The 21,887-nt window shown below is 43.3% G+C and overlaps 1 protein-coding gene across 1 annotated transcript in view; it reads right to left on the reverse strand.

The window, feature by feature from the left end:
- Positions 1–4,288: 4,288 nt before the first annotated feature.
- The window catches only part of LOC117517551 (claudin-15-like), a 35,531-nt gene continuing 17,932 nt past the window's right edge, over positions 4,289–21,887 (reverse strand). The window contains exons 3-5 of the mRNA XM_034178611.1: positions 5,197–5,278; positions 4,750–4,860; positions 4,289–4,657 (exon numbers count right to left, since the gene is read on the reverse strand). Of these exons, the coding sequence (XP_034034502.1) occupies positions 4,558–4,657; positions 4,750–4,860; positions 5,197–5,278 (293 nt within the window). The 3' untranslated portion in view covers positions 4,289–4,557. The remainder of the gene's footprint in view (positions 4,658–4,749; positions 4,861–5,196; positions 5,279–21,887) is intronic.

A 21,887-nucleotide genomic window follows, 5' to 3' on the forward strand; every position in this document is an offset into this window, starting at 1 on the left:
TACACGCAAGGCCAAAAACCAACATTGAATGTCTGTGACCTTCGATCCCTCAGGCGGCACTGCAATAAAAACTGACATTGTGCAAAGGATCTTACCACATAGGCTCAGGAACACTTCAGAAAACCATTGTCAGTTAACACAGTTCGTCACTACATCTACAAGTGCAGGTTAAAACTCTACCATGCAAAGCGAAATCCATACATCAACAACATCCAGAATTGCCGCCACCTTCTCTGGGCCCGAGCTCATTTGAAATGGACAGATGCAAAATGGAAAATTGTGCTGTGGTCTGATGAGTCCACATTTCAAATTGTTTTTGGAAATCATGGACGTCATGTCCTCCAGATAAAAGAGGAAAAAGGCCATCCAGATTGTTACCAGTGCAAAGTTCAAAACCCAGCATCTGTGATGGTATGGGGGTGTGTTAGTGCCCATGGCATGAGAAAGTTACACATCTGTGATGGCAACATTAATGCTGAAAGGTACATCCAGGTTTTGGAGCAACAGATGCTGCCATCCAAGCAACATCTTTTTCAGAGACGTCCCTGCTTATTTCAGCAAGACAATGGCAAGCCACATTCGGACTGTTGAACAACTGAAGTCATACATCAAGCAAGAATGGGAAAGAATTCCACCTACAAAGCTTCAATCAATCATCAGTTTTTATTGCAGTGCCGCCTGAGGGATCGAAGGTCACAGGCATTCAATGTTGGTTTTCGGCCTTGCGTGTAGAAAGTTCTCCAGATTCTCAGAATCTTCTGATTATATTACGGACTGTAGATGATGGAATCCCTAAATTCCTTGCAATTAAACATTGAGAGACATCGTTCTTAAACTGTTGGACTATTTTTCACACAGTTGTTCACAAAGTGGTGATCCTCACCCCATCTCTGCTTATGAACGGCTGAGCCTTTTGTGAACAGCTGAGCCTTTTGGGGAATTCTGCCTATAAAGCTTCAACAATTAGTGTCCTCAGTTCTCAAATGCTTATTGAGTGTTGTTAGAAGGAAAAGTGATGAAACACAGAGGTAAACATACCACTATCCCAGCTTTTGTGAAACATGTTGCAGGCATCCATTTCAAAATGAGTAAATATTTGCACAAAAACAATAAAGTTTATCAGTTTGAACATTAATATCTTGTCTCAGCAAGACAAAGGTTTCAGCTTGGGACTCGACGGAGGTGGCGGTCGCATCTCCTCCACTCTCCCTTATCTCTGCTCTCTGCTTTAACCTTCAAGTCCCTTACTTCACCAGTCTGTGAATTCCTCAAATGATATGGATACTAGCCCTATTGGACTACTATTGGATAACCATGGAATTGATCAGCGGGACTCTGAACGCTACTGCACCATCTTTTCTACAACAAGGGTCAGGACCGGGGGATCCTACCTGCCCAGATGGAATGCATCGTGCGGGCTATGTTCTCGACTCCTGGGGGTCTTGGTGGATTGCATGCTTGACGCCTTTCTCCATTGAGGACATCGAGGATTTATTCATATTTAGTCTTATGGTAGCAGGGCTGGCACTTTCTGGCTTATGTGCTGCCCTGATCTATCAGGAAATTGGCAAGAGGCTGGCATCAAGAACCACGGCCCCTTGCTTGTCCGTCATGATTAACGAGGTGGGAAAGGCATTGGATTCTCAGACTGCGATGACTCTTGAACTCAAACGCAAGTTGGATGACATCTTGGAGCAGATGCATGCCTTGCAGTTGAAGTTGAAGATTTCGGAGGCGGGGAATATTCTTAATTCATAATTGGGAATATTCTTAATTCATAATTGGGATTTGGTTGTTCAAATGGAACTGTAAAAAGTGTTCTCACTGCTCAAACCACAACACGGCAGGCTTATCAAGCCTGAAGGACAAATTGCCCGATTGTTTTCCTCCAGAGGAATGTTTTCAGGCCTTGGTGATTATTTGGCTCCTTTCTTATCTCAACCCACAAAGACAATAAACTGTTTTTCATAGGACTGAAGCATGCTCCACTCCTTCTACCCACCCCCCACCACACACCCCCCACTCCGACTTCTGCTCACGTCACACCTCTTCCCTTCTGCAGGGGCGGCGTGGTTTTAGCTGCTGCTGGTCCCTGTCCCCCCCCAAGCTGACTGTGGCGCAACTCAGGGTTGCTGCGCAACCTTCACCCACTTGCTTCAATTCGGATAACGGACGTCTTCAAATTTAGTTCACATAAACGATGTCAAATGTGTATGTGCTCTCCTTAATTCTGATGTGTGCCATTATTACGGTAAACAAGTAATAACTGTGGACTAACTGCTGTCTGAGGTAACTGGAGTGTAAACATAATTTCTCCATTGTGAGACCAATAAAGTATATCTCATCTCGTCTTGTGGTGTATTCAATTGAATATAGGTTGAAGAGGATTTACAAATTGTATTCCGTTTTATATACCTTTTACACAACGTCCCAACGTCATTGGAATTGGGGTTGTAGATTATTATTATTTTGTGAAATCTCATTCTGGAAATCACAATCCATCATTGTCATTTTAATGTAAGCAGTCACTGTAAATTACATTTATTAAAGTGTGAAACATAATGTTCAAGTGGGACATTTTTAACTCACCCATAAGGGAAAAAAAACATTTCAATACTGGAACCATACCATTGTGTCCAGCACAAAGTAGAAAAAGGTACAAAAAAAAAAAAATACAGAGGCATTTCTTTTGACCTTGAGTCTGTACTGAGAGAGCAACAATGAAATGGATTATGATAGACTGTAATTACATTTTAGTTATTGCGTATGAATCTTTGTCTGTTGGCGAAACCTTGGAGCTTCGAATCAAACTTACAAAAATAGCATTCAGCTTGATCGTTTTGTCCAAATGCTAATTTCCTATGAGTATTTGCATCTTAGAAAATATAAAACCCTTGGTTATTCATAGAAGTTGACGCTAATCCTGTACACTTATGCACCTTTGCTTTGTGAAAGACAAATGCACTTTTTATTTATTATTTAAACAAGTCCAGGTTTTAGGAAACATGAATACAACCTGGAAATACTCAGCATTTAAAAACCATAAGAGCACAATGGGAAATGAGGATACTTTTTAAAAACATATTTAGAATTAAGTGATGAACATTCTGTAATAATATAGTTACGATGCATACAGTAATTCAACTTTGAATTGTACATGTGTACTAGTTCAGTAACTTCATTGAAGACGGACCTCATACAACCACTAACTAGTGTAAAATCCCGTGGATCTTTACATCAACAACAAATAATTTGGGTTTGTTTTCCCTTGTGAAATGACAACTTGAGGAAAAATCTTTTTAAAGTTTCACACTTTCTGCTGTTAAATTTTACTTCATCTAAGATCACAAGATGACTACACCCCAGGATTTGGACTGGAGATTCATTTGTGTTAAAATACTGTCATTAATATGAAGACCTTTGCACTTTATGTATATTTTTGTTGTTAATACTCATCTGTTTATTGATAAACTGCCCAGTTTTAAAGAAATTTTTAAAAGTTTTAAAAAATGTGTGCTTTTTTCCTCAGTTGTCTCTCAGTCAACATTACCACATATTATTATGCTGCGTCAGGTTACTGTGTGTGAAATCCACAAGGTGGTGCTGTAAAGCAGCTTTCACATTGCACTAATGTCACTTACTGGTAAATGTATAAGACTAAACAGGCACCTTTTATCCAGATTATTGGTCTTTGATCCTAATGGCTAAACTTTCATGCTGACTGTTGTGTTTGATCCTGATCAATGACCTTTGATCATGAGTTTTGACCTTTGCTCCCTGTTACTAGTATTTCATTCTGATTGGTGGACTTTGAACTTAATCACTAATATTTGATCCCAACTGCTGAAGATTGACCCTGATTCATAATCTGATTTTCTTCATATTTCCCCTTATATCTGATCTTTGATCCTCACTTTTAAAATGGAACACTGATCACTGAAATTTGATCCTTATTACTGATGTTCGATGCTGATAATTTGCACTTTGAACTTGATATTCAAAACAGATTTGTGAACTTTCACCCTGATCCCTAATCTTTGGGGTTTTGTCCTATCCCCCCCCCCCCCCCAACTGATTTTTGATTGTCACATTTGAAAATGAACACTAATCTTTGATCTGCATGATGACAATTTGACTGAGTGCTGAAATTTGGTGCTGATCATTGATCCTTTGACCCTGATAATTAATGTTTGATCCAGATTTCTGTTTTTTGTCCCTCTGATTTTTGATATTCATCTTTGAAATGCTGCACTGATCACTGACCTTGATCACAGAAATATGATCTTGATTGTTGATATTTGATGGTGATCATTGACCTATTGATCCTGATTATTGAGCATTAATCTTGATTGTTGAAATTTGACCTTGATTGCTGTCCTTTGATCTGGAACTACACCAAATTTTAACATTTCTTCATTGGCTTAATCCACAGTTTCAAATTAATGTTACTGTTCCAAAGCATCTCCAGGATAAAGGCTTCTTTCTTATTGTTCACTCAGAAAATTAAACTCTTATTATTTATAGCAGAGTGAACAGACTCCCGCCTTCAGGAACTTCTCAGACATAAGCGTTTCTCCCATAGTAGCTCAGGTTGGACTGAGATGTCCCCACTGTTGAGATCATGTGCCTTCTGGAGGTTGACTGATGTGGGTATGGTCTTAAAAAAAGAAGAAAATGACAATTAGAACCATCTGCACAAACTCCACAGACACCTTACTGTCAGTGAGCTGTTTGATGGCACATACTCACATTTTATTGTGTGACATTTTGTTTTTCCAAGCGAACATTAGACACAAACCTCCACAGATGGCGAGGATGGCAGAAGCCCAGCCAATGTACAAACCCTCTCCAATCTCATACCTATGATTTTAAAATGCATACAATAATAATGAAGAAAGTTTCCAGATTTGTAATGTATCACTACTGTATTCCTGTTAATGCCAATCGTGATTAGTATTAAAATGAAATCATGGATTAGTCGTTACACACTAACCATTAGTTTCCACATGTGCTACACAAGATTTCTCAAAAATAATCAACAAGCTTTCACAAACTTGAGTGAAAAAGATCTGGACCAATTTTTGTAAATAATTTTTGGGACATTGCGATTGAGAATTTTTGGATGTTCTAATGAGTCATGTTAATGTCTGTATTACTGTTCTAGATGTACCTCTGCTTCATTTTGTAACTACTTACTTTGTCCCAGGATAAAACTGATCAAAGAACTGCTGTGTGATGTTGGCCGCATACCAAGACACAGCAATCATGGTGCATAAACCTAGAAAACACAAAAACATCCATGGGAAAAAAATAAATTATTTAATAAGTGGCATATTTTCAACAACCAAGCAGAGTTATAACCTAAGACAGAAAAAAAAACAGACTGGGGTTTTAGTAATATTGCAGTTTTAATTCAGTCCCTGAGCCCATGCATTCTGAGTGCTGCTCCAAAGTCCAGATAAACTCAGGAAGGCATCAGTTCTTAATTTTGCCAAACCAAATATGCAGTTCACAAATTTTTTTTCAACCCGTTTCATTTGGCAGACAACAGGAGGAAAGTGAAAGGTCAAATAGTGGAGGATTTTTGAAAAAAAAATGGACATGGCTATGTTAATATGTATTTTAGAAGGGGTAGACACATGTACAACCAAATTCCAGTGACGTTGGGGCGTTGGGTGAATGTGAATAAAAACAGAATACATGATTTGCAAATCCTCTTCAACCATATTCATTTAATACACCACAAGACAAGATAATTAATGTTCAAACTGGTAGACTTTTTTGTTTTTGTGCAAATATTGCTCATTAGAAATGGATGCCTGCAACACATTTAAAAAAAAGCTGGGACAGTGGTATGTTTACCTCAGTGTTACATCACTTTTCCTTCCTAACAACACTCAATAAGCATTTGGGAACTGAGGACACTAATTGTTGAAGCTTTGTAGGTGGAATTCCCAAAAGGCTCAGCCGTTCACAAAAGGCTCAGCCGTTCACAAGCAAGATGGGGTGAGGATCACCACTTTATTATTGTTAGAAGGAAAGGTGATGCAACACAGAGGTAACACACCACTGTCCAGCTTTTTTGGAAACGTGTTGCAAGCATCCATTCAAAATGAGCAAATATTTGCACAAAAACAATAAAGTTTATCAGTTTGAACATTCAATTGATATAGGTTGAAGAGGATTTGCAAATCATTGTATTCTGTTTTTATTTACATTTTACACAATGTCCCAACTTCACTGGAATTGGGGTTGTAGATAATGTACACTGCAGGAGCTGTAACCTGAAATAGATTGAAGATTTTTTAAATGTTGGTCGGTGACAACAGCTGGACAGTATTGGGTGGTGCTTTGTAGGATCACTTTGGAAATCCTACAAACTTACAGTCACATCTGTTCGGACTCTATATTGCATGAAAATTACATTTTTTTTGTCTACACTTTGATCATTTGCACTTAGTTTCATGCACCCAGTGGCCTAAGCGGTTGGTCACCCCTTGAGGTTTCTTCCTCTTGAAATGCCAGAGGGAGTTTTTTTCTTGCCACTGTCACCTATGTGCTTGCTCAGGGAGGTTGGTAAGGTTAGACCTTACCTATGTGATGGTCATTGGGTGACTTTGTTGTGATTTGGCTCTATATACATAAATTAATAGGTGTCAAAATCCAACCCCTCTTCTGCATTGTGATGCCTGGCTCACTGATCGAGTAGGGTATTGCCTGTTGGGGTGAAATATGGTGCAGACCTTGTGTAACCCATAGTCGCTACGGTAGCCATGAAGGCCCTACAGGAACCCTGAACACAAGACACCTGATGGGGCTCTGGTGAAACAAGAAGTTCTCAACAGTGAATCGGGCAGAGGAGGTGATGGCTTGTAACCCAACAGTGTGAAGGCAAATGAAGGCTGCAGAAGGTCCTCAGACCTCAATCGTCTGGGATTTCCCAGCTGTCGGACCAGGCTAAGGATCTGTCAAGGACCGTGTGTTTGTCAGCTGGCAATGACATTCCCACATTAAACAAACCTACACACAGGCAATATCTAGATTGATCCTGGATGTAGATATTCTCCACGTCCACCATCCCATCAATCAAGAGAAATCATTTTTGCCACTGAGGAATTGCCACCATGACAATATAAAAACAATGAATCAAAAAGAGCAACAGAATGAGGGCTGAACCTAGGGTCAGATGGTGCAACTTGAAGGGAGAACGTGAGACAGGTACTTGGTGATGGAGTAGACATGCTGAATAAATGGACAATTATTGCAGGAGTGGCAAGGGAGATTCCTGGAAAGGTACTGAGATGAGTTTAAATACTTGGGATCAACTGTTCAAAATAATTAACGGTACTGCAGGCAGGGTGGACTGGGTGAGGAAAAGTGGTCGGAGTGATGTGTGACAAGGATCTGAGGAGTGAAAGGGAACATTTACAACATAGTGAGACCAGCTATGTTGTATGGCATCGAGACTGGTGCTAGCAAAAAGGCAGGAGGCAGAGCTGGATGTGTGTGGAAATAAGCGATGTTGTGATTTTACTTGGGAATGATGAGGATGGACAGGATTAGGAATGGACATAATGTATCAGAGGGACAGCACAGGTAGGATGGGTGGAGACAAGAGGTGAGATTGAGATGGTTTGGACACGTGGAACCATTGGAAAGTTGTAGGATATACAGGGAGAAAGATGCTGAGGATGGAGCCACCAGGTAAGAGAAGAAGAGGTCAAAGAAGGTTGATGGATGTCCTGAGGGAGGACATGAAGGTGGTTGGTCTGACAAAAGATGCAAAGAACAGGATGGAGACAGGTGATCAACACGACTGATGATTATGTTACCAGAATTGAATATTTCACCACAATATATAGCTCATTATGATTTTCACAGTACATCACCATATTTGTATAGCTGTGCAAAAGATTTAGACACCCAAGTATTTTAATGGCATTTTTTTCTTCATCTGTTTTAATACAAAATTAGAGCAGTCCAAACATCATTATTTTAACAAAAAGAAAATTGATTTTTAATAAGGTCTTTCTGCTTCTCCCTTTAAATGGACTGCATTTATATAGCATTTTTCCACCTGCATCAGACGCTCAAAGGGCTTTACAATAATGTCTCACATTCACCCCAATGTCAGGGTGCTGCCACACAAGGCGCTCACTACACACCGGGAGCAGCTAGGGGATTAAGGACCTTGCCCAAGGGCCCTTAGTAATTTTCCGGTCAGGCTGGGATTTGATCCAAGGATCCTTTGCTGTCAAGCCCAACAGCTTAAACACTAGACCATCATCTCCCCTTTTATGCTTGGGTTTGCCACAGCAGATCTGATATGGAGCTGCATGTTGATTTGGAACAGGTTTTATGCCGGATGGCCTTCCTGATACAACTCTGGATGACATGGAGGATGACCACTTACAGTGGGGCAAAAAAGTATTTAGTCAGCCCCTGATTGTGCAAGTTCTTCTACTTAGGGAAGATGAGAGAGGTCTGTAATTTTCAACATAGGCACACTTCAACTAGGAGAGTCAAAATATGAAAAAAATCCAGGAAATCAAACTGTAGGATTTTTAAAGAATTTATTTGTAAATTATGGTGGAAAATAAGTATTTGGTCACCCACAAACAAATAAGATTTCTGGCTCTCACAGACCTGTAACTACTTCTTAAGAAGCTCTTCTGTCCTCCACCTGTTACCTGTATTAATGGCACCTGTTTGAACTTGCTATCTGTATAAAAGACACCTATCCACAGCCTCAAACAGTCAGACTCCAAACTCAACCATGGCCAAGACCAAAGAGCTGTCGAAGGACACTAGGAAGAAAATTGTAGACCTGCACCAGGCTGGGAGAGTGGAATCTACAATAGTCAAGCAGGTTGATGTGAATAAACAACTGTGGGAGCAATTGTAAGAAAATGTAAGATGTACAAGGCTATTGATAATCTCCCTTGATCTGGGGCTCCACGCAAGATGTCATCCCAATGGGGTCAAAATGATCATGAGAACGGTGAACAAATATCCCAGAACTACAAGAAGGGTCCTGATGAATGACCTGCAGGGAGCTGGAACCAAAGTAAGTAAGTAAGTAAACTTTATTTATATAGCACTTTCACAGACCAGGGTCACAAAGTGCTTCACATGATAAAATCAATAAATACAAAATAACACATACAAACATTTAAAAGAAAATCAAGCTAAAATGCAATTTTAAAAAGGTGAGTCTTAAGTTGCTTTTTAAAAACATCGACAGAGTCTATCGAGCGAAGGGAGCAGGGAAGCTCATTCCAAAGGCGCGACGCCACGGCTTTAAAAGATCTGTCCCCTCAAGTTTTAAAACAGGTACGGGGAACCATCAGCAGGTTCAGGTTGGAGGACCTCAGGCCCCTGGTGGACACATACGGTTGGATCAGTTCCTTGATGTATTCCGGAGCCTGCCCCATGCAGAGCTCTAAATGTAAGCACCAGGATTTTATAATTTGTCCTAAACGAGACAGGGAGCCAATGCAGGGACTTGAGTATTGGGCTAATATGGGCTCTCCTGTGTGTGCAGGTCAGAAGCCGTGCAGCGGAGTTTTGCACAACCTGCAAACGAGCCAGTTCTTTCTTATTAAGACACGTGAACAGGCTGTTACAGTAATCCAGTCGCGAAGATATAAAAGCATGTACAATCATCTCTAACTCTTCAAAAGACACCATTTTTCGAAGTTTAGAGATATTCCGGATCTGGAAAAAACAATTCCTAACTAACTGTTTCATATGATGTTCCAGAGACATCCCTTTATCCAAGATAATGCCAAGATTGCGCAGGCTGCCCTTAACTGAACTATTCAGTTCACCAAGGTGCAGCCTAATAGCAGGCACGGCACTCTCCGGAGCAACAATCAATGTTTCAGTCTTATCAGTAACAAAGTAACAAAGGCTACACACTACGCAGAGAGGGACTCAAATCCTGCAGTGCCAGGCGTGTCCCCCTGCTTAAGCCAGTACATGTCCAGCCCTGTCTGAAGTTTGCCATAGAGCATATGGATGATCCAGAACAGGATTGGGAGAATATCATGTGGTCAGATGAAACCAAAATAGAACTTTTTGGTAAAAACTCAACTCATTGTGTTTGGAGGAAGAAGAATGTTGAGTTGCATCTCAAGAACACCATACCTACTGTGAAGCATGATGGGTGGAAACATCATGCTTTGGGGCTTTTCTGCAAAGGGGACAGGACAACTGATCTGTGTTAAGGGAAGAATGAACGGGATCACGTATCGTGAGATTTTAAGCCAAAACCTCCTTCCATCAGTGAGAGCATTGAAGATGCAACATGGCTGGGTCTTGCAGCATGACAATGATCCCAAACACACTGCTCAGGCAATGAAGGAGTGGTACTGTAAAAAAGCATTTCAAGGTCCTGGAGTGGCTGATCCAGTCTCCAGACCTCAGCCCCATGGAAAATTTGTTGAGGGAGTTGAAAGTCCATGTTGCCCAGCGACAGCCCCAAAACGTCACTGCTCTAGAGGAGATCTGCATGGAGGAATGGGCCAAAATACCAGCTACAGTGTGTGCAAACGTGGTGAAGACTTACAGGAAACATTTTACCTCTGTCATTGCCAACAAAGTATATGTTACAAAGTATTGAGTTGAACTTTTGTTATTGACCAAATACTTATTTTCCACCATAATTTACAAATAAATACTTTAAAAATCCTACAATGTTATTTCTTGGATTTTTTTTTTTTTCTCATTTTGTCTGTCATAGTTGAAGTGTACCTTTAATGAAAATTACAGACCTCTCTCATCTTTCTAAGTAGGAAAACTTGCACAATCAGGGGCTGACTAAATACCTTTTACCCCACTGTATCCGCCACACTGGCTAGGAATAACTCACTCATCTTCAACTGCTTATCCTGGACCAGGTCGCGGGTCCCCTGCTGGCAACAGCTCCAGCAGGGGACCCCAAACTTCCCTTTTCCGGGCCACATTAATCACCTCTGACTGGATGATAACAAGGTGTTTGCAGAGATCAATGTCAAGATAGAATCTCTCCACCTAGTCCTGGGTCTTCCCCGGGGTCTCCTCCCAGATGAACGTCCCTGGAACACCTCCCTAGGAAGACGCCCAGGGCCACTTCAGCTGACTCCTTTCAACGTGAAGGAGCAGCGGCTCCAAGCACCCCAGGAATGACCGAGCTTCTCATCCTATCGCTAAGGGAGACAAGCCACCTTCCTAAGGAAGCCCATTTGGGCCACTTGTACCCGCAGTCTAGTTCTTTCAGTCATGACCCAACCCTCATGACCATGGGTGAGAGTAGCAATGAAGATTGACCAGTAGATCGAGAGCTTCACCTTTTGGCTAAGCTCCCTTTTCTTCACAACAGTACAGTAGAGTGAATGCAATACCATCCCTGCTGCGCTGATTCTCATGCTCCATTGTCCCCTCACTCGTGAACAAGACCCCGAAGTACTTGAACTCCTTCACTTGGGGCAAGACATCATTCCCTTCCCGGAGTAGGCAATCCATTGGTTTCCTGCTGAGAACCATGGCCTCAGATTTAGAGGTGCTGATCCTCATCACAGCCGCTTCAAACTTGGCTGAAAACTGATCCAGTGACTGCTGGAGGTCACAGGCCGATGAAGCCAACAGGATCACATCATCTGCAAAAAGCAGTGATGAGACCCTGAGCTCACCAAAATTAGAAACCCTCCTCCCCCCAACTACGCCGCAATATCCTGTCCATGAATATCATAAACAGGATTGTTGATAAGGTACAGCCCTGGCGGAGGCCAACCCCCACCAGAAACAAGTCTGACTTACTGCTGAGCACCTGAACACAGCTCTCACTTTGCGTGTACAGAGTTTGGATGGCCCTGAGAAGGGACCCCCCCCCCCTCACTCCATACTCCCACAGCACCTCCCACAGTATACAGTATCTCCCGGGTTACCCAATCATACGCCTTCTCCAAGTCCACAAAACACATGTAGACTGGATGGGCATACTCCCAGGCACCCTCCAGGTTCCTTGTGAGAGTAAAGAGCTGGTCAGTTGTTCCACAGCCAGGATGGAACCCGCATCATTCCTCTTCAGTCAGAGGTTCTACTATCGGCTGAACCCTCCTTTCCAGCACCCTGGAGTAGACTTTACGAGGGAGGCTGAGTAGTGTGAAGCCCCTGTAATTGGCACACACTCTCTTATCCCCTTTTTAAATATGGGTACCACCACTGTCTCAGACCTCAATGCAATGTTGAAGAGACGTCTCATCCAAGACAGCCCCTCCACACCCAGAGCCTTCAGCATTTCTGTATGGATCTCATCAACCCCTGGGGCTTTGCAACTGTGGAGTTGTTTGACTGCCTCCGTGACTTCCACCAGGGAAATTGATGATGATTCTCCATCAGGTTCCAGCTCTGCCCCTACTATTAAGGGTCCTCCAATCTGATGCAAGAGTTCCTCAAAGTGTTCCTTCCAGTGCCTGATTACCTCCTCAGTTGAGGTCAGAGTCCCATCCTTACTGTAGACAGCTTGGATGGTTCCCCATTTTCCTCTCCTGAGGGGCCACACGGTCCTCCAGAAGCACCTTGGCACCAACCGAAAGTCCTTCTCCATGATTACTCCAAACTCCTCTCACACCACTGCTTTGCCTCCCCCACAGCAGAGGCTGCCGCCCTTGGGCCTGTCGATGACTAGCAACTGCCTCCAGAGTCCTCTGACATAACATATCCCAGAAGGACTCCTCCCTTTAGTCAGATGGCTTCCCTTACCACTGGTGTCCACCAGTGTTCGAGGGTTGGTGTCCCTTGAGGCTCCTAAGACATTCAGGCCACAGGTCCCCACTGCGGCTTCAGCAGTGGAAGCTTTGAACATTGCCTATTCTGGTTCAATGCCCCCAACCTCCACAGGGATACCAGAAAATCTCTGCCGGAGGTGTGAGTTGGAGATCTGTCAGACAGTGGGCTCCTCCAGACTTTCTCAGTTCACCCACACTATCCGTTTGGATGCCTGCAACACGTTTCAAAAGAGCTGGGACAGTGGTATGTTTACCACTGTGTTACATCACCTTTCCTTCTAACAACACTCAATAAGTGTTTGGGAACTGAGGACACTAATTGTTGAAGCTTTGTAGGTGAGATTTTTTTTCGCCATTCTTGCTTGATGTACAACTTCAGTTGTTCAACAGTCCGGGGTTTCCATTGTCGTATTTTGCACTTCATAATGTGCCACACATTTTCAATGGGTGACAGGTCTGGACTGCAGGCAGGCCAGTTTAGTACCCGCACTCTTTTACTACAAAGCCACGTTGTTGTAACACATGCAGAATGTGGCTTGGCATTGTCTTCCTGAAATAAGCAGGGACGTCCCTGAAAAAGACATTGCTTGGATGGCAGCATGTGTTGCTCCAAAACCTGGGTGTACTTTTCAGCATTGATGGTGCCATCACAGAAGTGTAAGTTGCCCATGCCATGGGCACTGTAGCAGAACCAGGAAGAATATAATATGTGTTTTAGGATATATGAAATTATCACTTGTGGATAATTTTACCTCAGAAAAGGGCACCACCTATCACTGCCGATATTATAGCAAGGTTATAATATCACTGATTTTAGGGTCAGTCAATAGGAAATATTAAAATCAGTCTCAAACTTCAGGAGTAAGCTCTGCAGGTCAGATCTGACAACCTCTGTAAAACCATACAAAAATCACAGACAACTCCACACATTTAAGATATTTATTTAACTCTAGCAGGAGTTAAATAACAGGACATATCACAGTGAGCAATTTAATGATGACAAAATTCAATGAGCAATGATTATATGACGTTCAGAGAATTTGGTTTCGTAGCGGGAGTTTAGGATTTAAATTCATCCTAAGCAGCAGGGAATTTACTTTGGTATTTATTAACGTGAGAGAAGATTAATGATTTTGTGGGATAGAGTTAAATAAAGCCACTCTGTATATCTGACATCGTAGCCCGGTCTTACTTTGGAGGCGCTGTGCAGATCGGTCTCCGTTGGTCAGGTGCTGTAATCGTCTCCTCTCAGTCGACGCTCCGCCGTCACACAGCTGCTTCAGGGACCTTGACAAAGAGACTCTGCCGGCCAACCCGCCCAGTTTTGTTCGCTACTGGGGACACTTTCCGTTGTTATGCTGTTATGATGTAACTTATGATGGCGGTTCAAATTGCTGTTGACTTCTCAGCTGACCCAGGTGTTTTTATCTCTGCAGCGCATGTGGCCTGGGCTCATCTGAATAAGGGTTTGAGCATCTTTATTCTCTATCAAAAATCAAAAATTTGTCTTTCGTCGTCGTCTTTTGGAAGCTGGGTCAAATCAAAAATCAATACAAAAACAGCTGACTTTATGAGAAAAATGTTCAGAAGAGGAATTTGAAGTTTAAGAAGAAAAAGGTTTTAATTTGAAAAATCAAAAAGGAAGTTAAATGCGCCTGCGCATTTAACTTTACAAAAGTTGAGCAAAAGTTATTCGAAAAAAGTTAGTCGGAAAAAAGGAAAAGTAATTTCTTGTTGGCGCGCACAAACAAGAAATAAGTTTGAAGAAGCACGTGGTTTCAAACAAAGAAAATCGTAAATCTTGTATGACGGCTGAGGCGGCGTCTCAAGACTCGGGAAAAAGAGAGATGAAGTAAAGAGCAAAGAGGAAAGCCCAAAAGAGATAAGAGACCGAGTTCCCTGGGTACAGGATTTTTAAAGGCTTAAAAACTCCACCCCCAAGAATTGTGGGTACTGTAGTTTTTTCTAAGTTTCTTTGTCTGGTTTTATATATTTAAATCAGTGTCTGCTCCTAAATTTCCGCTTTGAAACCAAACAAGTCCTGTAGGATAACTCTTGTAAATGGTTTTCCGTGGAAATGCACACACAACACAATTATATATAAAAGCACATTAGGTAAACTTTCCACAATGAACTGAGTATAACATACAAGGTATATTACTTTCATGCATGAGGTTAAATGGTCACATGTTTTCTTTTCTTTTCTTTTTTCTGTTACAACAATACAATGTATTTTTAAAAAACGTGGTTACAATTTAAATCTGTACGAGTTGGTCAAATGCCCTCCCCCAATTCGTCCAACAGGGGTCACTCTTGTTCCATGGACTGGATTTTGGATTTCCTCCCAAAATGTGAACGAGGTCACTACTAGGTCGATTTTAACCAGAGAAATTGGACTGTGATCAACAAGTTGATGGCAATTCTTCAGTGAGCTGTTTTTTTCTTGAGTCTAGTTGGGAAGACATTTTTAGGACTTTTGGGAAGAAGGTATGCCTTTCTGTGATCTGTTTCCTTTTATGAGAGAGGAACTAGCACATCTGGTTTGGGATCTTGATAAGGTAATTCACAGCTCCTTTAGGAATGCACTTTGGGGAGTCTTATGACACCGAGCCATCCTGTGTCAGCTCAGAGGGTCTCCCTTTGACACCTGGAGATATACCAGGCCTTGCTGTGTTAAATTGTTCCTTTTGGGGAAATTTCATGACTTTGCTTGATGCAAACTTAGGATGTTGAAAGTTGCTGCAGCTTTCCGTTACAGCACTAACACACCCCTATACCATCACAGATGCTAGCTTTTGAACTTTGCACTGGTAACAATCTGGATGGTCTTTTTCCTCTTTTGTCTGGAGGACACGACGTCCATGATTTCCAAAAACAATTTGAAATGTGGACTCATCAGACCACAGCACACTTTTCCACTTTGCATCTGTCCATTTCAAATGAGCTCGAGCCCAGAGAAGGCGGCAGCATTTCTGGATGTTGTTGATGTATGGATTTCGCTTTGCATGGTAGAGTTTTAACTTGCACTTGTAGATGCAGCGACAAACTGTGTTAACTGACAATGGTTTTCTGAAGTGTTCCTGAGCCCATGCGGTAAGATCCTTTACACAATCAATCAATCAACCAATCAACTTTTTTCTTGTATAGCGCCAAATCACAACAAACAGTTGCCCCAAGGCGCTCCACATTGCAAGGCAAGGCCATACAATAATTATGAAACACAGTCTACGTCTAAAGCAACATAACCAAGGGATGGTCCAGGGTCACCCGATCCAGCCCTAACTATAAGCCTTAGCGAAAAGGAAAGTTTTAAGCCTAATCTTAAAAGTAGAGAGGGTATCTGTCTCCCTGATCTGAATTGGGAGCTGGTTCCACAGGAGAGGAGCCAGAAAGCTGAAGGCTCTGCCTCCCATTCTACTCTTACAAACCCTAGGAACTACAAGTAAGCCCGCAGTCTGAGAGCGAAGCGCTCTAATGGGGTAATATGGTACTACGAGGTCCCTAAGATAAGATGGGACCTGATTATTCAAAACCTTATAAGTAAGAAGAAGAATTTTAAATTCTATTCTAGCATTAACAGGAAGCCAATGAAGGGAGGCCAACACGGGTGAGATATGCTCTCTCCTGCTAGTCCCCGTCAGTACTCTAGCTGCAGCATTCTGAACCAACTGAAGGCTTTTTAGGGAACTTTTAGGACAACCTGATAATAATGAATTACAATAGTCCAGCCTAGAGGAAATAAATGCATGAATTAGTTTTTCAGCATCACTCTGAGACAAGACCTTTCTGATTTTAGAGATATTGCATAAATGCAAAAAGGCAGTCCTACATATTTGTTTAATATGCGCTTTGAATGACATATCCTGATCAAAAATAACTCCAAGATTTCTCACAGTATTACTAGAGATCAGGGAAATGCCATCCAGAGTAACGATCTGGTTAGACACCATGCTTCTAAGATTTGTGGGGCCAAGTACAATAACTTCAGTTTTATCTGAGTTTAAAAGCAGGAAATTAGAGGTCATCCATGTCTTTATGTCTGTAAGACAATCCTGCAGTTTAGCTAATTGGTGCGTATCCTCTGGCTTCATGGATAGATAAAGCTAGGTATCATCTGCGTAACAATGAAAATTTAAGCAATACCGTCTAATAATACTGCCCAAGGGAAGCATGTATAAAGTGAATAAAATTGGTCCTAGCACAGAACCTTGTGGAACTCCATAATTAACTTTAGTCTGTGAAGAAGATTCCCCATTTACATGAACAAACTGTAATCTATTAGACAAATATGATTCAAACCACCGCAGCGCAATGCCTTTAATACCTATGACATGCTCTAATCTCTGTAATAAATTTTATGGTCAACAGTATCAAAAGCAGCACTGAGGTCCAACAGAACAAGCACAGAGATAAGTCCACTGTCCGAAGCCATAAGAAGATCATTTGTAACCTTCACTAATGCTGTTTCTGTACTATGATGAATTCTAAAACCTGACTGAAACTCTTCAAATAGACCATTCCTCTGCAGGTGATCAGTTAGCTGTTTTACAACTACCCTCTCAAGAATCTTTGAGAGAAAAGGAAGGTTGGAGATTGGCCTATAATTAGCTAAGATAGCTGGGTCAAGTGATGGCTTTTTAAGTAATGGTTTAATTACTGCCACCTTAAAGGCCTGTGGTACATAACCAACTAACAAAGATAGATTGATCATATTAAGATTGAAGCATTAAATAATGGTAGGACTTCCTTGAGCAGCCTGGCAGGAATGGGGTCTAATAAGCATGTTGATGGTTTGGATGAAGTAACTAATGAAAATAACTCAGACAGAACATCGGAGAGAAAGAGTCTAACCAAATACCGGCATCACTGAAAGCAGCCAAAGATAACGATACATCTTTGGGATGGTTATGAGTAATTTTTTCTCTAATAGTCAAAATTTTGTTAGCAAAGAAAGTCATGAAGTCATTACTAGTTAAAGTTAATGGAATACTCAGCTCAATAGAGCTCTGACTCTTTGTCAGCCTGGCTACAGTGCTGAAAAGAAACCTGGGGTTGTTCTTATTTTCTTCAATTAGTGATGAGTAGAAAGATGTCCTATCTTCACGAAGGGCTTTCTTATAGAGCAACAAACTCTTTTTCCAGGCTAAGTGAAGATCTTCTAAATTAGTGAGATGCCATTTCCTCTCCAACTTACGGGTTATCAGCTTTAAGCTACGAGTTTGTGAGTTATACCACGGAGTCAGACACTTCTGATTTAAAGCTCTCTTTTTCAGAGGAGCTACAGCATCCAAAGTTGTCTTCAATGAGGATGTAAAACTATTGACAAGATACTCTAACTCCCTTACAGAGTTTAGGTAGCTACTCTGCTCTGTGTTGGTATATGACATTAGAGAACATAAAGAAGGAATCATATCCTTAAACCTAGTTACAGCGCTTTCTGAAAGACTTCTAGTGTAATGAAACTTATTCCCCACTGCAGGGTAGTCCATCAGGGTAAATGTAAATGTTATTAAAAAATGATCAGACAAAAGGGAGTTTTCAGGGAATACTGTTAAGTCTTCTATTTCCATACCATAAGTCAGAACAAGATCTAAAATATGATTAAAGTGGTGAGTGGTGTTGTATGGCTGGGGGGGCCTGGCTGCCGGTTTGTTTGTCATTTGGTTTCCTCCCAGGTGGCGTGCATTTGGGACTGAGTGGCTGTGTTGCTGAGGCTGTTAGGACTTCACCCTGATCACCTGCGACTCGTCAGGACTCACAGCTGAGGTGCATCTGGAGGGATTGGAGTATGTTGGCATTTAAGACTGAAGTGCACAGTGTGCATTTGCCAGAGACTCGACCTTGTGACCAGACGGGTGAGATCGTCGTCTTGGGAGCCATCTCATCAGCAGCGGACGCTGAGAATGTCCAGGTTTGATGCACGGTCTGTGAAAGAGGAGGGGGGTGAGGTCTCACGCTCGTCAGCACACTTCCTGAGGTACGTTGGATTTTGTGACTAACAGTTATACAGTCAGTAAATGTGGTGTCCCTCACACCTTATTGTATTGAGCTGTATGTTAGTCATGTATCAGCTTCCACTGCAGTGGTGATTTGTGAACGAGATGTTCCATGCCTGCAGGTTGGAAGCTGATCAGTAATCAAGCCAGGAAGTGTTTGCTGTTTGTACACCTTTAAGTGTTCTGTGTGTAGAGTGTGGACTCACATAATGGTTCCTTCTTTCACAGACTCGGTTGTTGCGGCCACCTGGGGGGGTGTCGGCGGGGTCCTTGGGTCCGAAACAGCCTCTGGCTCCGGACCATTAGCGCTGCTGGGAGCGCACCACGCCAGACCGCACTTTTTATTATTATTATGGTCACTGTTATGTATTAAATTCAGTTAGCCTTTGTACCGTGCTCTGCTTATTTCATACTGGGTCCTTCAAACGCTGGTCGGTTCTCCGAGCTGCGTCCGACACATAACAGTAGTCTCTGGCCAAACATCACGGACCCAGCGGTAGCAGAGATGGTAACGCGCCGGGAAGGCGGCAGCAGACGTTCAGTGGTTATCCGGATCAGTTGCGGGGCTCTCCGCCCGGAAGGTGCGTGTTTGAGAACCCATTACTAGATACTAATTTGTGCTCTCTTGCAGCCGTGTCCTGTGTTTGTGCCTTATCCGTGGGTCGTGGTGGAGTGTGACTGGCGACAGCTTCGCGTCACACTCCGACCGGATAAGAGGCTTAAACGGGAGCTGCAAGAGTGCGTTTGTAATGGGTTCACGCGCACGGCGGAGCTCTGTTAGCACGGGTCGCTGGGCTTCCTGTGCTACAGTCGTAGCCCCGTTTCCCCGGATAAAAGGTAACTACTGCGTCTGTTGTTTCAGCTCCGGCGTTATTTAGTTGAGCACATTTTGGTTGTTGCACACAGCTGCGCACGAGGATGCAGCTCGTTTGTTTTTGTCACCAAGGGGGTTTTTCATTTTTTAGCACTCTGGTTCCCCCTTGTGGTGCCTGAATCACGGTACCGTCAAGCTCTTGAGTAGGAACAGGTGTGTTCCATGTGGTTGAGCTTGACGGTATACCTCACTGATTTGTTTTGTGTTGGTTCATTTTGTGTGGGTGTTTTTTGAGTGGGTTTTTGTTTTTTGTTGTCCACTGTTTGTCTGGGGGTGTGATCCTGCAGCCTTTGCTACACAAAAAAAGAAAAAGAAAAGGAAAGACGGGGACCCAAATAACTGTGTGTTGGTCTGTTTTTTTTTTTTTTTGTTTCTTTTTGTTTCCCCCCTCCCCGGGGTTAGATGGAACGGTCCCCTGGGGGGTGATGGGGTGGTATTTGGGTTGTCTTTCTCTGTTTTTTGTTATGCCCTCTCTTCTCCTCTGACTCCAGCCGGGGGTGCCGTAGTGTCGGCATTGCTGGAGGGGTGCAGTTAGGTTGAGCTGGGCGTTTCCCAGGTGGCCTCTGCACCCGGGAGGGGAGGGGGGGGGGGGGGTTGGGGGTTTTTGTTTTTTTTTTTTCCTCCCCCAGTTTCCACCCTCAGGGTTTGACTGTGGTGTCCTCTGGGGGGGAAAAGGCGTTGGGTCCATCTAGCCGTGGGCGGCCGGGGCTGGGTCCATTGGTCGTGTGGGGAGGCGTCTCCTGGGGTTGACGAGTGGTCCTCTGGGGGGCGCTGGTAGTCCCCGTGGGTGACGGTGGATCCCAGAGGGACCTCGGCCGTGGTTATTACTCCTGGAGCTGGCGGGTGGCCCTCTGGGGGGTGTTGGTCCCTGCGTGTCGTTTGGGGGGGAGGAGGGGGGGGGGTCTTTTGGCATTTTTGTTTGTGTGTTTACATGTGGGTTGTTTTTCTTTTCTCCCTTCCCTGGGGTTTGATGGGACGGTCCCCTGGGGAGGGGGGGGGATGTTTTGGTTGTTTTGTTTTTGACTAATCACACGTTTGGTTAAAGGCTGACCGCACAGGTGTAGGAACTCCTGGCCACACCTGTGCTAAGACTGTTAGAACCAAGGGCAAATATGCAGCCAGTTCGGGCAGTCTGTTGGAGGACGAGCGCGGACGTGGTTTCCAGCCATGGTCCCTGGAGGGGGGTGTTTCTCCTGGGCCAGGTGTGTGTGGTCGCCGGGAGGCTTCCCGTGAGGGTGGGGTACTGTTGTATGGCTGGGGGGGCCTGGCTGCCGGTTTGTTTGTCATTTGGTTTCCTCCCAGGTGGCGTGCATTTGGGACTGAGTGGCTGTGTTGCTGAGGCTGTTAGGACTTCACCCTGATCACCTGCGACTCGTCAGGACTCACAGCTGAGGTGCATCTGGAGGGATTGGAGTATGTTGGCATTTAAGACTGAAGTGCACAGTGTGCATTTGCCAGAGACTCGACCTTGTGACCAGACGGGTGAGATCGTCGTCTTGGGAGCCATCTCATCAGCAGCGGACGCTGAGAATGTCCAGGTTTGATGCACGGTCTGTGAAAGAGGAGGGGGTGAGGTCTCACGCTCGTCAGCACACTTCCTGAGGTACGTTGGATTTTGTGACTAACAGTTATACAGTCAGTAAATGTGGTGTCCCTCACACCTTATTGTATTGAGCTGTATGTTAGTCATGTATCAGCTTCCACTGCAGTGGTGATTTGTGAACGAGATGTTCCATGCCTGCAGGTTGGAAGCTGATCAGTAATCAAGCCAGGAAGTGTTTGCTGTTTGTACACCTTTAAGTGTTCTGTGTGTAGAGTGTGGACTCACATAATGGTTCCTTCTTTCACAGACTCGGTTGTTGCGGCCACCTGGGGGGGTGTCGGCGGGGTCCTTGGGTCCGAAACAGCCTCTGGCTCCGGACCATTAGCGCTGCTGGGAGCGCACCACGCCAGACCGCACTTTTTATTATTATTATGGTCACTGTTATGTATTAAATTCAGTTAGCCTTTGTACCGTGCTCTGCTTATTTCATACTGGGTCCTTCAAACGCTGGTCGGTTCTCCGAGCTGCGTCCGACACATAACAAGTGGACTCATTTACTATTTGAGCAAAGCCGATAGAGTCTAATAATAAATTAAATGCAGTGTTGAGGCTGTCATTCTCAGCATCTGTGTGGATGTTAAAATCGCCCACTATAATTATCTTATCTGAGCTAAGCACTAAGTCAGACAAAAGGTCTGAAAATT

This window comes from Thalassophryne amazonica, chromosome 9 (assembly GCF_902500255.1).
Source record: "Thalassophryne amazonica chromosome 9, fThaAma1.1, whole genome shotgun sequence".
NCBI classification, from domain to species: Eukaryota; Metazoa; Chordata; class Actinopteri; order Batrachoidiformes; family Batrachoididae; genus Thalassophryne; species Thalassophryne amazonica.